We start from the raw sequence: 15,538 nt of genomic DNA on the forward strand, positions 1-15,538 counted from the left end.
GGCAAATAAATCACATTCCATTAATTAAAATTAAATTTTAGAATTTATATGGAGCAGTATATGAATCACTGATGCACACACTATATTCCTCCCCAACTGCAGCCAATGAATGCAGAGAACCACCAACTACTTTTTAAATTTCACAGCTTGTTATAGCTGCAGCTCCTCACCAAAGCTACCGAGCTGCTATTTAAAACTTTCTAAACTCTGCAATGCACATTTTCTGGCATCCAAGCTAAATTGCACATTTGTTTTAAACAGAAATGGAACTGAATACATAGGGAGGGTAGAATATTTAATACACAATTTTTGTTTTAGTTTTTGCTAACTCTCAAGACAGTTGGGACTGTACCCCATGAGCCTAGATTTGCTACAAAAAAAGAAATCTATGCTGAACTTTATATAAAACTACATGAACATGATTATGGTCAAGTGAAGGCTGCTTTAAACTGCTTTCCACATGACATTTGTAAGCACTTGTATCTCTTTTATTTTGATGTCCATGGAGAACATAACCTGAAGTGGATAGGCAGTGCTCGTGACTAGCTCTGCTTGGAGGCAGCCAACATAGAGAACAACTTAACGCCCTTGCCAAGTGGTGGTCATACAGGGTGCAATGTCCCTTTGCTTTCCTATTCTGTGTTACATCCACATTAAAGTGATAGGAAATTTTAACTTGGGCAAATAGCCAATGAGGAAAATAGTTACAACTGCGTAAGACTACATATTCCTTTTAAAAGAGTTTCCATCCCACAGCATCAAATTATCCCCAGTAGAGAATACCAACTTATTTTTCATTTAGAAGCTTATTTTTCATGAAGTTAGGGACACTTTGTGGCATGCTGCCATGGCAACTTCAGTTGAGGTGCTCAGAAACTCACAGCCTGTCATACCGGTATTTTAATGCTTCATCATAAAACAACACTGTCTTTTGAATGACCATATTGTCAACACAAGCAGATTAATTTTAAATCAGCAACATACATGAGGGGAAATGGGACAAACACAAACACACGCACACACAGTGTAAACTTTGCAATCAAACTGTAAACTTTGCAATCATAAACCCATTTAAAGAGATAGGGTGAAATAGTAATTCAGAATCAGGACTGCAAATTAATCAATGAATTGTTTACAGAACATCTTTTTATCATTTGAAATAAATATCTATAGTCCAAAACATTAATGAAGATGCCTCTTTCTCCAAAATCCTCAGGAATGGGGATAACTTATTTTAGGCATTAGCTAACTTAGGCTACCCTATTACCCTACCCTATTACTTTTTTCAGAGGGGGCTGCTGGTGATTCAGTGTGGGTGTGGGTGGGGTGGGGTGTGGACTTCTCTCAGGGCTAGATCCAGAAACCCCAAACGTAGGGAAAGTACTTCCACAAGAAGAGCCTGTGGAGTCCCAAGGATGCCGTCTTTCCCTCCTCAGCCTCAGAAGACTCCATCTTCCGAACCCAGCCTGGCCTCCGTGAAATGAAGAGGCAGCTTCTGGTGAAGGTGGACTAGCAGTTAATACAAAGCTGCTCCTCCTATACAAGGCTTAGTCTAGGAGTATCTACTGCTGAAGCAACATCTTAGTGCATTATCATTATATATTTCTTTATCCCCCACTTCTTTCCCTGGCAGGACTCAAGGCGGCTTACAGATAAAAATAAGACCTGCTAAAAATGTAGAAAAAACAATAATTAAAAATACTATGAAACTTTGATAGAATCCAAACTATTGATAAAATCTATTAAAATAATACCAAAAACTACAATCAAAACTGCACAACACCTTTCCACCTTTAATGGAAAACAGTCAGTTCACCAAAGCCTGTTGGAGCAAGAAGCTCTTCACCTGCCAGCGAAAGGACAGCAAGTCTGGCTTCCCTAGGCAGGGAGTTCCAAAGTTGCCTGAGAGTAGCTACCACCAAGAAGACCCTATCTCACCTTTCCACCAAGTGTGCCTGTGAGGGTGGTGGGACTGAGAGAATGGCCTCCCCCAAAGTATGAGGGAATATGGTCTAAGCCATGTAGGGCTTTTTAAGTAATAAGCAGCACTTTGAACTGTGCCCAGAAACAGACTGGCAGCCAATGGAGCTGTTCTAGCAAGGGAGTCGTCTGCTCCCTATAACCACCTGCAGTCAACAATCTGGCTGCAGCTCTTTGAGCCAGCTGAAGTTTCTGAGCACTTTCCAAAGGCAGCCCTACGTAGAGCATTACAGTAATCCAAATGGGATGTAAATAAGGTGTGTGTCCCTATGCCCAAATCAGGCATCTCAAGGAACGGGACCAGCTGGTACACTAGCTTTAACTGTGCAAATGGCCAGATCCAGGGCTAACCAGCAACTGGAAGGACCTTTAAGTACCTTGGCTAATGACCAACCTGGCTAACAAGCAATTTAAAGTAAAATGCCTATCGGCCTTTTTCACTCCTCTCTCAGTAAGTTCCCTTTTTGCCCCAACCCAAAGGTCAGTGCTGTACCCTCTACTGGAATGAATGCAGACGCCACAGGTGCAAGAGTCCCGAGGGTGCACCTGGAGCAATACAATGACAGTACCATTGTTTTGGTGAGCTTATGCTTAGAATATCCTAATCTGTTCACATCCCACACCAAACTTGAGGTTTCAGTACAATGAGATTTCAGGTCTCAGGCCCAGCTATTCCTCTTCACACACACCCTCCCAATGGGATCTGCTTAGGCAGCCATTACCTTCTATAAATGGTGAGCAGCTTGGGGGATCGAGCATATGGCACCACAGCCCACTGTGGGTTTTTCTTAGATTAGAACATAAGAGAAGCTGAAGGCTGCATAAAAGCCAGTCTCTCTGAATATGTCACATCAGAGATGAATTCTCTGTTAAGAGTCAAAATCTGGCACTCAACTTTCTTCGGAATATTCAGTCTTCACAATACTGGAGTACCTATAATTCAAAATAACTATACACTCAAACTTTGTAGCAACTCTGAACATTCAAACAAACAAAAAGAATAATTTATAATTAAAAGGGAATAATATTTAAAAGGGGAAAAACTTTGTTGTCTTTCCAAAAAGACAGAAAATACTGTTTTATTTCCCCAAAGAATTATGCCATTTTATAAAGAAAAATTATGGTTGCCACAAATTGCTCTCAACAATTTCAAAGCTTCTTCAGCTGACCACTTGAAAATCAAAGTGCTTTAACATTATAAATATAGCTTCTTATGACTCTGTTATTACATACTGTGTATGGGGAAAGGGGCCCAATCTTGTGGCCATAGCGCCGAATGGCCTCTCTGATGTGGGAAGGCTGGATGGCATCACTCTGAGCCTCTGCACCACAAGCGGCAGAACTCTACAAGAGAAAAACACATTCAGTGAGGCTAAATCAAAAACATATAACAAGTACACACAGTCCATTAATTAAGATAATAAACCTTTACAAAAGGGGCTGTTCTCCCTTTCCTCTCTGTCCCCCACCCCACTTTTTGAGTATGGTTGCCACATACATTGTATGAAAATACCACCAAAACACCTATTCCCAAATCAAAGGGGACTTTTAAATGATTGTTTCCTATAAGATAAAGGAAAAACTGTATGAGTTCTTCTACCAAGTGCTTTAGTGCCTAAGAGCATCAGGGAACTATGGCTTGCTACAAACTTCCAGCAGGTTGTCTTGGCTGGTGCAGGACACTGCAAAAATGCTTAGAAGAGCTACTAGGGGCCAAACAGCAACATCCAACCCTGTCTTCCTTCTTTACTCCATTGTCAACAGAATCAGCTGATTCAATTCTCCATGCCAGAGAAGAACGATGTAGGGGTCCTTATTCCAGTAGCTTTAGTCCCAGCATATGAGCTCTGCTGCCTCCTGTGACAACTAAGATCAGAATTCTTTATGACAGGAAATCAGAAATGGATTCCTCATGTACCATCACCAGTTCTAGCTAAATTATTTTAACTTTCCTTGAGATCTTTTTTGGCCTTAGCAAGACCACCCCCGATCTGCCTAATTCCTCCTCCCCCAAATGAAATTCTGTGGGGATTTTAACAGCAGTATTAGTTAGCTTCTCAAAATAATCAGGAAGTGTAATTTTGCCTGAGTGCTTAAAACTATATTTGCCAAACTAAAAATAGCCAGCTCCAATTTACCACGTTAGTCACATATCTTGACCTATGACAGATCCTGGGTCCTGCCAGTTGATGGGTCACATGTTTTGTGATAACCACTTTCCACTGCAAAACTAAAAAAAATTTTTTTCCCCTAATGTTTTGGTAGTGGTCAATGACTAATTGAGATCTAATTTGCACTCTCTGTGGTCAGGTATGTTTGCTCACAAATGTGCACACTGCCAAGGAAAGTAATAGCTTGTATTATGTACCTGTTGTGCCAAGGTTGTGTGTGTGTGTGTGTCCTGCTCAAAGGCTGGTAAAATTCCACTAGAGGAGATTCCTAATGTTTGTTCAGCAAAGTTTGCACTTTGACACAAGGCACTTATCTTTAATTCTGTAACTTATATACAGTTTCATTTTAAAGCAGCATTTCTCACCAGATTTGAAAGTCTAACAAATTCATGATTATTAAGATCCCCAACACTGTTATCACAAATGATAAATAACATTTGGAGGGGTGGTTAATGATAAGAAAGGTAGGTTTATGAAACATCAATGTTTGTAGCTGAGATTTCATAGAACCATAGAATCAAATAATTGTAGAATTGGAAGGGACAATGATCTAGTCCAGGCACCCCCAAACTTGGCCCTCCAGATGTTTTGGGACTACAATTCCCATCATCCCTGACCACTGGTCCTGTTAGCTAGCGATGATGTAGTTGTAGTCCCAAAAGATCTGGAGGGCCGAGTTTGGGGGTGCCTAATCTAGTCTAACCCCTGCAATGCAGGAATCTTTTTGCCCAACCTGGGGCTTAAACCCATGACCCTAAAATTAAGAGTCTCATGCTGTCACGGTCCGGTCGGCGGACGGATGAAGCCCTGACTGAGGACGTCGGGACCAGAGGCAAGATGGTGAGGTAGAAGCAGGGAAAGGTGCAGGGCTGAGGGTCCAGCCGCAGGCAGTCGCTGGGTCAAGGAGCAAGGCAGAGGCGAAGGTCTGGGAGTCAAGGAGCAAGGCGTCGGCAAGGCAAAGGTCCAAAGGTCGAGGATCAAGGCGTCGGCAAGGCAAAGGTCCAAAGGTCGAGGATCAAGGCGTCGGCAAGGCAAGAGGCCAGAGGCAACCAGGCAGGGATAGCGTTGCTGTGGCAAAGAGCTGAAGGGAAATGCTGAGCTTTTATCCCTCCCAGCTCCTGCCACCAGGTGCAGTGAGGTATCAAGTGGTCTCACCTGAGTGACCACTCCTTGCCTCTCCAGCACAAGCTGAGGCAGGCCCCAGTCCTGCAAAGCACTACAGGCCCCAGAGCCTGACTCCTGCCCATACTCCTGACACATGCTCTACCAACTGTGCTCGAGACATTTTTACCTCTCTTCAAGGGAAAAGGGCTCCTACTGCCAGCTTCCATAATATCTGTGAGGGACAGGGGATATCGCGAAGTCCCTCCCCTCCTGAGTTCAAGCCCGTCCCCGAGCAAAGGGGAAAGCAGGGAGAGTTCCGATTCCAGTGGGGAAGCAGGAAGTCGTGTCCGAGGCTCAGGCAAGGTAGAGGAGCCAGGGTCCCAGGTGGGACAGGAAGGGGCAAGTAAGGGGGGAAGACCCATCCCCCCAACTCCAGAATTACGCAGGAAGAGGAGGGGCAAGAGGATGGGTCTGCCAAAGCTTTTGTGTTGGAGAAAGACGCGCCAAAAGCCATTAGGAGGTTCTGAAACCGACTGACAACATCGCTCCGTGTAAATAGCAATGACTTGAGCACTGTAAATACGCAGCACCAATAAAAGAATAAAATGCAGAGCTGCGTAGCGTCGTTACTCTGAAGTAGTCCACTCCGGCCACTGTGACAGCAACCTCCTAATCATTTTTGGGCTACTTTGGAGTTGCCGGGATGAGCGTGTCAGAGGCGGAGAAGTGGCGGCAGATCGCTGAGCAAGCCCAGCTAGAACTGCAACAGCTGTCGCTGCAGGCGCAGGGAGAATTGAAGGCAGCTAAAGAGGAGACTAAGAAGGTCCAGGACGACCGGCTACAACTTGCGGAACAGGTGAGAGAGCTCCAGGAAAAAGAGCAGCATTTAAGGGCGGTGGCGGTAGACCTCCAAAACAAGCTGGATGCAGAGAAAAACAAGGCGGGAGGGGCACCCCAAGTCCAAGTGCTGCCAGGAAGGAGAGCCGGGACCCTAGTAAGCAAGTTCAATGGAGACCCGAAGGAGTTTCAGGGCTTTGAGACTGAGATTGTGTATGCTCTTGAGCTGCACCACGATGAGTTCCCTGATGATGAGCACAGAGTAGCGTTTATTGTGGAGCACCTTACAGGGGCGGCCAGGGAGTGGCTAAGACCGTTAATTGCAACAAGGAATCCTTGCATGAAGAATGTCAAACTATTTCTAGAAGGTTTGAAAACGATGTATTCGTCCGATAGTCATATGGACCAGACTAAGGAGGAACTTCATAATTTACGCCAAGGAAATATGACAGTTCGCGCGTATTGGGCGAAATTCACCATGCTGGTGCACAGATTGGGGTGGGATCTGGAGTCTGCCCCAATGCAAGCGGCGTTTTACTTGGGGTTGCATGAGGAGGTGAAGGATGAGCTCTCGAGAGGTCCAAAGCCCAGTAATATGGATCAACTGAGCAAAGCGGCTCTGGCGGTGGGGGTGAGGCAGGAATCCAGATGGAGCGACAAGCAAGCAACGCGCGCAAAGCGGGCTTGGTTCCCACGGTCGCAGGAGAAGCCACTCCCTCAACAACCCTTTCAAGCCACGCCTGGGGCCAGTCAGGACCAGGAACCCATGCAGATTGATAGCGCGCGCGCGCGGGCTTTTCAAACCCCAGCGGCGCCAAGACGCAAGGAGGGAAGGGGTGGGAATTGCTTTCTCTGCAACTCCCCCCAGCATCTCGTCAGAGACTGCCCACATCGCAGGGAGTGGCAAGGAAAGGCGGGAACGGTTGTGCCCTCCCCCACTGACGCAGCACCACAGCAGGGAAACGGGAAAGCCTGGCTGCAGGAGACAAGGGGCGGCAGCCAGGCACAGTCAGCAGACAACAGCCCCAGCCCACCCACCCGCACAGAGAGGAGCAGAGCCAGCCCACCCCTCCCAGAGCAGGAGTGGTTCTAGAAGTGACGCTCACGCTCCCAAATGGCTATCCATTGACGGTCCTCGCCCTAATTGACAGTGGTGCCTCAGCCAACTTCTTCTCGAGAAACTTTGCAGAAGAGCACCAGATCCAGCTTCTGCAGCTGGATTTTCCTCTGCACGTGGCAACCATTGACGGCAGAGAGCTGCTGGGAGGGGCCATCACTCATCAAACCCCCCCCATGAGAATGACGGTTGGAAGGCACTCAGAGACACTGGCATTCAACGTCACCACCATCTCAGACCCCCCAATCGTTTTGGGCATGAGCTGGCTGGCGCGCCACGACCCCTCCATAAGTTGGCATCAGAGATGCATCACTTTTGGATCGGACTTTTGCCTGGAACATTGCATGCAGCACCAACCAGGGGAGGGGCCTCCGATAGCCACGGTGGCCACCATGCACGTCAAAGGGGGTGAGGCGATACCCAAACCATACTGGGACCTGCAGGAGGTCTTCAGTGAAGCGGAGTCCGACCACCTGCCCCCACACAGGCCTTTTGACTGCCAGATCAACCTGGTGCCTGGGGCAACTATACCCCCAGCCAAGCTGTACGCCATGTCAGACCAGGAACTGGAGGATCTGCGCGCTTTTATCGACAAGAACCTCAAGCGGGGGTTCATCAGAGAAAGCAAGGCAGCAGGGGGCAGCCCGGTCTTCTGGGTGGACAAGAAAGACACGCAACAGCGCCGTCTTGTGGTGGATTTTAGACGGCTGAATTCGGTGACAGAGCCAGTGGCTTTCCCCATGCCCAGAGTGGATGATCTCCTGACAGCGGCACGCAGAGGCAAGATTTTCACCAAGCTAGACCTGAGGGGGGCGTACAACTTGATCAGGATCCGGGAAGGCGATGAGTGGAAAACCACGATGTTCACGCCTCTGGGCTCTTTTGAATATCTGGTGATGCCCTTCGGGTTGCAAGGGGGCTCAGCATGCTTCCAGGCCTTCATGCACCACGTCCTGGGGTCCCTACTCTTCAGGAAATGCTTGGTCTTTCTGGATGACATCCTTATTTACTCCAACGACCCAGTGCAGCACGTGAAGGACGTCAGGGAGGTGTTACAGCGCCTGAAGGAGAACCACCTGTATGTGAAGCTGGAGAAGTGCAAGTTTCACACCAAGGAGGTGGACTTCCTGGGCTACAAGCTGTCAGACAAGGGGCTGGCAATGGACAAGGACAAGGTGCAGACCATCCTGGACTGGCACAGCCCCAGGACGCGCAAAGATGCCCAACGCCTACTAGGCTTTGCCAACTTCTACAGGAAGTTCATCAAGAACTTCTCTCGAGTTACGGCTCCCATCACTGACTGCCTGAGAGGCAAGCAGAAGTTCAGGTGGACACCAGAGGCGCAAGCAGCGTTCGAAAGCCTCAAGAGGGTGTTCGCCTCAGACCAGAACCTGTTCCACGTGGTTCAGGACGCGCCCCTACGCATTGAAACAGATGCTTCTGATAAGGCTGTGGGCGCCATTTTGTTGCAACTGGACGCCAACAGAGAGTGGAGACCCTGTGCCTTCTTCTCCAGGAAGTTGACCCAGCCCGAGCGAAACTACACAGTTTTTGATCGGGAACTTCTTGCGATCCACGCGGCGTTCCAGCACTGGAGACACTTCCTGGTGGGCGCCAAGCACCCCATCCAGGTGTGCACAGACCACAAGAACCTGGAGTTCTGGAGAACTGCCAGGGTGCTCAACCAGCGGCAGATACGGTGGGCGGAGTTCTTCTCGAACTTCAACTTCTCCATACACTACATCCCAGGAGAGCAGAATGTCAGGGCGGATGCCCTCTCCCGCAAGCCAGAGTACATGGAGGAGGAGGCGCCACCAGCCCCAAGGCACATTTTCCCCCCGTCGGCATGGTCCTGCGGAGCAGCAGTGGTGAGCGAGGCAGAACTCACAGCACTGACGGCAGCGGATGAATTTGCCAACCGCATCTTCAGAGAACTGAGAGGGGGGAGGGAGCAGGCAAAAGACTTTGCAGAACGCAGAGGGCTGCTTTTCTACAAGGGTGCGCTGTACCTACCCACCACCCAGCTTCGACGTACGGTCCTCAAGCAGATGCACGACAACCCTACAGCGGGGCATTTTGGAAGGGACAAGACCACTCACCTAGTCATGAGACACTTCTGGTGGCCAGGGGTGAGGGAAGATGTTCGAGACTATGTAAGGGGCTGTACCACCTGCCAGCGGGCGAAGGTGGTCAGAGCAGCGCCACCAGGGTTGCTGGAGCCCTTAGCCACACCACACAGGCCGTGGGAAGTGGTGTCCATGGACTTCATCACAGATCTGCCTTCGTCCAGGGGTAAGACTGCAGTGTTGGTGGTGGTGGACCTCATGTCCAAAATGTGTCACTTTATACCGTGTGCCAGGGCAGTCTCGGCAGAAGAGACAGCCAAACTGTTTGTTGATCACATTTTCAGACTGCATGGATTACCTTTAAGGGTTATTTCGGATCGTGGCCGCCAATTTGTTTCCAGGTTCTGGCGGCGGCTCATGAACCTCCTGCAGGTGGAGGTCAGCTTGTCGACGGCTAGACACCCGCAGACCAACGGACAAGCGGAGAGGGTCAACGCCATTCTGCAGCAGTACCTGAGATGCTACGTCAGCCAGCGGCAAACGGACTGGGTGGATCGCTTGCCACTAGCAGAATTTGCCTACAACAATGCAGTGCACGTCTCCACAGGGGTGTCGCCCTTTAAGGCCAATTACGGGCGCGACCTCAGATCTTTCCCAGAGAGGGAGAGGGAGGAGGAGGAGGAGGGCCCACAGGCTGAGGATTGGGCAGAGGAACTGGAGACGGTGCACCAGCAGCTCAGAGAACACTTGGAGAGGGCCAAGGAAGCGTACAAAAAGGGGGCAGATCGCCACAGGCGACAAGGGGAGGTCATCAGGGTGGGGGACAAGGTGTGGTTGTCCTCGGAGGGCCTTCCCACCAGAGGGAGGTGCAAAAAGCTGGCACCCAAATGGCTGGGCCCCTTCACGGTCACGCAACAGGTCAACCCGGTGGCATACAGGCTGGCACTGCCAGAGGACATGAGGGTGCATCCAGTGTTTCATAGATCGCTGCTGTCGCCGTACAGGGAAAGCAGCAGGCTCAGAGACAGCGAACAAACCCCCGAGGGAGGGGGGGAGAGGGAAAGCAGGGAGCAACTCAATGAGGCCACGGCCATCCTGGATTCAAGGTGGGGGGTGGGGGGCCTGGAGTACCTCATGGCATGGGAGGATGCTCCACCGTCCCAGAATGAATGGGTTCCCGCCACTCAGATACAGGAGGAATTCTTGGTGGAAGAATTTCACGCCCTCTTTCCCCACAGACCCAAGCCCTGGCACATGGAAAGGGAGGGGGAGGAGGAGGAGGCACGGGAGAACAGCTCACCATGGCGCTGGGAAGCGGAGTTTGAGGAACCAGAGGATGAGGTATGGGTGTCGCCAAGATCCACCCAGTCAGAGGAAGGAGCAGATTGGCAAAACATTTTTACCCCCACCAGCTCTGACGCCACGGACTTTTTGGGATTCCCGTCCTCCCAGGCGGAAGGGGGGGGCTCGCAGGACTGGGGGGAGGTGTTCACACCAACGGGCTCGGAGAGCACCGAGTTTTTAGGCTTCCAGTCGTCACCGACACATGGGGGGGGCCTGGGGAGGGGTGAAGGAGAGCTTGGGAGGGGGGTGGATGTGAGGGACAGGGGATATCGCGAAGTCCCTCCCCTCCTGAGTTCAAGCCCGTCCCCGAGCAAAGGGGAAAGCAGGGAGAGTTCCGATTCCAGTGGGGAAGCAGGAAGTCGTGTCCGAGGCTCAGGCAAGGTAGAGGAGCCAGGGTCCCAGGTGGGACAGGAAGGGGCAAGTAAGGGGGGAAGACCCATCCCCCCAACTCCAGAATTACGCAGGAAGAGGAGGGGCAAGAGGATGGGTCTGCCAAAGCTTTTGTGTTGGAGAAAGACGCGCCAAAAGCCATTAGGAGGTTCTGAAACCGACTGACAACATCGCTCCGTGTAAATAGCAATGACTTGAGCACTGTAAATACGCAGCACCAATAAAAGAATAAAATGCAGAGCTGCGTAGCGTCGTTACTCTGAAGTAGTCCACTCCGGCCACTGTGACAATATCAAAACAATGACCTTTTTTTTCGGGGGGGGGGACACCTATTATGAGCAAAGGAGATAAAAATCTTAGTGATAAATATAGGATAAAACCAAACTAGAATGGTCTTAATATTTTAAAAATAGGTTCCAACACAGACGCCATGGCGAACAGCCGTGTCCGCAGTAGCAGACGCCAGCTGTGCAGTAATTAAGGATAACCTGGGAGTGATTATGCTTGCAAGCCCCCCCCCCCCGGTTGGGGGAGGAGAGCTTTCCCTCGCGATTCGTCTGATAGCTATCTCTCGCTCCAATGGAATACAGGGGCAGGGACGCTGAGGGTATAGCACTACACGTATTGGAACCTCCCCAAGGTAGTCACCATGAGCGGAGGTATCTCTGTTTCTTATAAGATGCATCTGAATTCTGACATAAGAAGCATAGGCCTCTGATCTTTTAGGCAGCTGTTTTAAAAGTCATGGGAGGTGACTCAGTTCCACTTAGTAATCTAGTTGCTATATTTTGAACTATCTACAAAGCATTTCCCATAGGCCTCAAAGATAGCAGTAATTCAAATGGGAATGTGCAAGATCTCTAATTGTATTCTCCAAAGGATATTGCATTTGAAACCACACTTTTCACAGCATGAAGTGGAACATGTGTTAAGAATGCTCTGGTCATGAATTGCTGCGCTGGACTAGAGGACTCTATGATTATATGCTCCTAAACCATCTCCTGGTGTCTAATCCTTCAGGAACCACTTGAAGGCCTGGTCAATCCATGCATGCTGCGGAGAAAGGTGGTAGCATCCTGAGGTATGAGAACGGGCTGTATCACTTCGGATTAGAGGTGCAGGATACCTAGAGGACCTAGGCTCTTTTGTGCCCTTGACAAGGAGCTGTGTCGGTGCCCCCCCCCCCAGCCTTGTGCCCTTGCCAGAAAAGTGCAGAGGCATGATTTTTGCAACCCCCCTTGGCCTGCGCCCTTGGTGGGGGGTCAACCTAGGCAACCCCTGTTGGAGTTTTCATTGCCTACGTGCAGATTTGCAGCTACTCACATAGAGCTATTAGGAGTTGGCTGAAGGCCAAGAAAAAGTAGGTCAAGACAAACTTTCTCTAATCTGCCTGGAGACTTGAGCCTCAGCAACAAACCTGGTAATTGGTTGAGGGGCCAATAAAGGCAGGCACAATCATGGCTCTCAGTGTGGGTCGATAGTGGGATGAGAAGGTTGATGTTTAGAGAGAGAGTAGTGAGAGGAAAAGAGTTGGTTTATGCGTTGTTTGTTATTTTCCTAAGATTCAAGTCTGTACTAAGTCTGTATATAGTATGCTGTGAGACTATTGTATATAAATAAAGCTGTACATAGTTACCCAGTTACTAGTGGCAGTGAGTTTCTGCGTCTATCCTGTCTTGCCGACGCCTTGCAACCAAGAACTTCCTGTGGGCCTGTGCGTACTCTGCTGTGTCCAACTGGTTCTAGTTGGCGGCCTATAGTTCAGTCCTAAATAATTCCCATCAAGCCCTAGGTACACCCGAGAATACCAATTTGAAGAGATAACTAACATTATAAGTCTACATTAAAAGACAATTTGAACATTTCTAAATGTCTCTAATTACAATATGGTATACTTATACTTGCAATATTCATTCCTCCATTAGTACCGTGTTTCTCCAAAAATAAGACAACGTCTTATATTTATTTTTCCTCAAAAAAAAACACGGTGGTTTATTTTCAGGGGATGTCTTATTTATTATTATTAAGTATGGTACAGTTTAACCTACAAGGTTAAACTGCCTATCACTATGGCTTATTTTTGGAGAAACCTGGCAGTAACAAAACACCCGTCACTGTAAACCCACTTTTTTCCTCTTTCGCTGTTTGACTTTTGAGGAATCTTGCCCAATGCTGCCATTGCCCATGGATCCAGATGGAGTCTTCCCAAGGTGCTGTGGGCCTGCAGTTGGAGGGGTGGGCGTTGGTGGGGGGGTGCTTTCAGGAGAGTCTGGACTGGTCTTCAGACTTGTCGCTTGCCCCAAAACATGCATCTAAATAGACCAACAGCAGTTAAAACTGAGTTAATTGACTATTACTATTGTTCTCTGAGTATAGTCACCAGGCAGTGCAAGCACAAACCCAGAACATTTCCAGAGCTCTAGTTCAGAATCTGGGGCACACCAGGTAAGTGAACTATATTTATTTGTATTATTAAACAAAATTTCTAGATGGCTTAATCAAATATTTTAAAAACTCTAAACTGTTAGCATAAAATAGTGTAATTATTTATGAAAAAAGTACTGATAAATTAACAAGTAGACATAATAAAAATGTTTTAAATATACATAATATATTCCTCCTCTTGATCTGTTGCAAGGAGGAAGGATGGGCTGGAGCCAATCTCTCTCCATGGACCCTCTTACGCGCAAGCAGGCCAGCATGATTCTTTACGGACATCATACATACAAGAAGCAGCACAATAACCCACTAGGACACAGAGGAGCAAATGCAAGCAAAATGGTACTCCTTCTCCTAGAAGACAGAGCCACAAGCACCAGCACTACTGAAAGAATGGGCCTGTGCTGATATACCAAGTTCATCTTTAGTCTTATGTTTACCTCGGCTGAACTATGATACTGAATGAAAGTAGCAGATATTGCATGGCTGAAAGGGTCCCCAGCTTTGGGAGTCATGTCCTGCTTGACGAGAAGGGCCAGGTCCACCAGCTGGGGGAAGAAGGGGAGAGCCACTTTATTAACAAAGATATGCACCGTAAAGTTTAGGTTTCAATTTAATTCTGAAAAATATTGCAGCCATTATGTAGCATGTGCTTGGACAGGTCTGGATCTTGGCCTTTCATATGTGAAGTTTCCCAACCTATCTTGCACATTGTGTTGCATTAAGTCTATAGCATCATTTTACTGTGTGTGTGTGTGTGTGTGTGTGTGTGAATGAAAAGGGAAGAGCATTCCCCACCGCAAATTCTCTGATCCATGTAGTGCACTCATTTACCTGTGCGACAGTCTCATAAGCTAAATAAGCCAAAATTTCCATGGCAACAGCATTGGGTTTTATTTCCATGCTACTACAGTCCAGCCAGTCCCGGAACTTGGAAGCCTTCTTGGCTGTGAGATAAAACACAAAAGAGGTGCAATGTTAATGTTGACTCCTCTTCTACATTTCACTATTAATAAATGGCAAGAGATGATAACCCTTTGGCATAAGGAGCAGAAGTTGCCATTCTGGATCCTGAACACAATGGCTGTGTCTAGGAGAACCAGAATGTAATTAGGCATTAATTACCAATGAACATGTCTGCTTCTTCCAGGAAGCCCATAGCTGGCATGCTGACGGAAGCTCGTTAATACCCAGATGTGAACATGGAACACCCAGATGTGGCACCCACTCCAGCAGCACCCAGGAGCATTGAACACACACAATTTGAGAGCTGCCTTTCTGTAATGACATTAAGGAGTGTTCCGTCTTGTGTTACGATGTCAGACCAAAGTCCATGTCCACTGAACCCAGCCTTCAATTGCACCTCAGAGTAGGTTTCCTTATGTCCATATGGTACTTCTCAGGTTAGCAGGTTTAAATAGGATTGTTAAAATATAGCCATTATTCTTGTTTGCCCTCTGTGTGTGAATAATAATACAGTACTGTGTCCCACCCCCTCAATGCTTCTCAAGTTCAAGGGTTTTCAGTGCTACTATTTTGTATATTGAAGATTCATATTGGTGTGGTCTCAAATATATAATTATTTGGTGCAAACTGTGATGCATCACAACTGTCTCAGATGTTGACATTACTTTAATATGAAAAAATTGTCAGCACAAATATTTACAGATGTCATGCAATGGTCTAAAAACTGAGCTCACAAAAAGGCACTGAAATAGTAAATACAGTGGTATCTCTACTTATGAATTTAATGCGAACTTTAAGTTCCGAACTCACATTCGCAAGTCAAAAAAAATTGTAAGTCGAATCCCAGAGGAATGCATTGGGAGAAAAAATTCGTAAGTCGAAGCAACCCTATCTAAAAATTCGTAAGTCGAAAAAAATCCTCTCTAAACAGCATCCAAGATGGTGGACGGAGCGCCATTTGTAAGTAGAAACATTCGTAAGTCGAGTCATTCGTAAGTAGAGGTACCACTGTATACTACATACAAGACCAGCTTCCTCACTGTTTGACATTTACAGATCTTGAGTGTGTCATTTATTTTTCACATTGTGATCCATAAGCAAATTAGTCATTTCTCCAAATCTAA

The 15,538-nt window shown here is 47.8% G+C and overlaps 1 protein-coding gene across 10 annotated transcripts in view; it reads right to left on the minus strand.

Moving 5' to 3' along the window:
• SUPT3H (SPT3 homolog, SAGA and STAGA complex component) overlaps positions 1–15,538 on the minus strand; it is a 318,564-nt gene that overhangs the window by 104,727 nt on the left and 198,299 nt on the right. For 8 of the 10 annotated variants that reach the window (XR_015949276.1, XM_088667094.1, XM_088667090.1 and 5 more), the window contains 4 exons: positions 14,283–14,395; positions 13,889–13,996; positions 13,136–13,321; positions 3,214–3,324 (listed from right to left, as the gene is read on the minus strand). Coding sequence is in view for 9 of the 10 variants with exons in the window: in XM_088667094.1 (XP_088523220.1) it covers positions 3,214–3,324; positions 13,136–13,321; positions 13,889–13,996; positions 14,283–14,395 (518 nt within the window). In the remaining variant the exon portion in view is untranslated. The remainder of the gene's footprint in view (positions 1–3,213; positions 3,325–13,135; positions 13,322–13,888; positions 13,997–14,282; positions 14,396–15,538) is intronic. The other 2 variants (XM_088667095.1, XM_088667097.1) reach the window with 1 other exon arrangement.

The sequence above is a fragment of the Zootoca vivipara genome, chromosome 3, assembly GCF_965207765.1.
Source record: "Zootoca vivipara chromosome 3, rZooViv2.hap1.1, whole genome shotgun sequence".
Taxonomy (NCBI): Eukaryota; Metazoa; Chordata; class Lepidosauria; order Squamata; family Lacertidae; genus Zootoca; species Zootoca vivipara.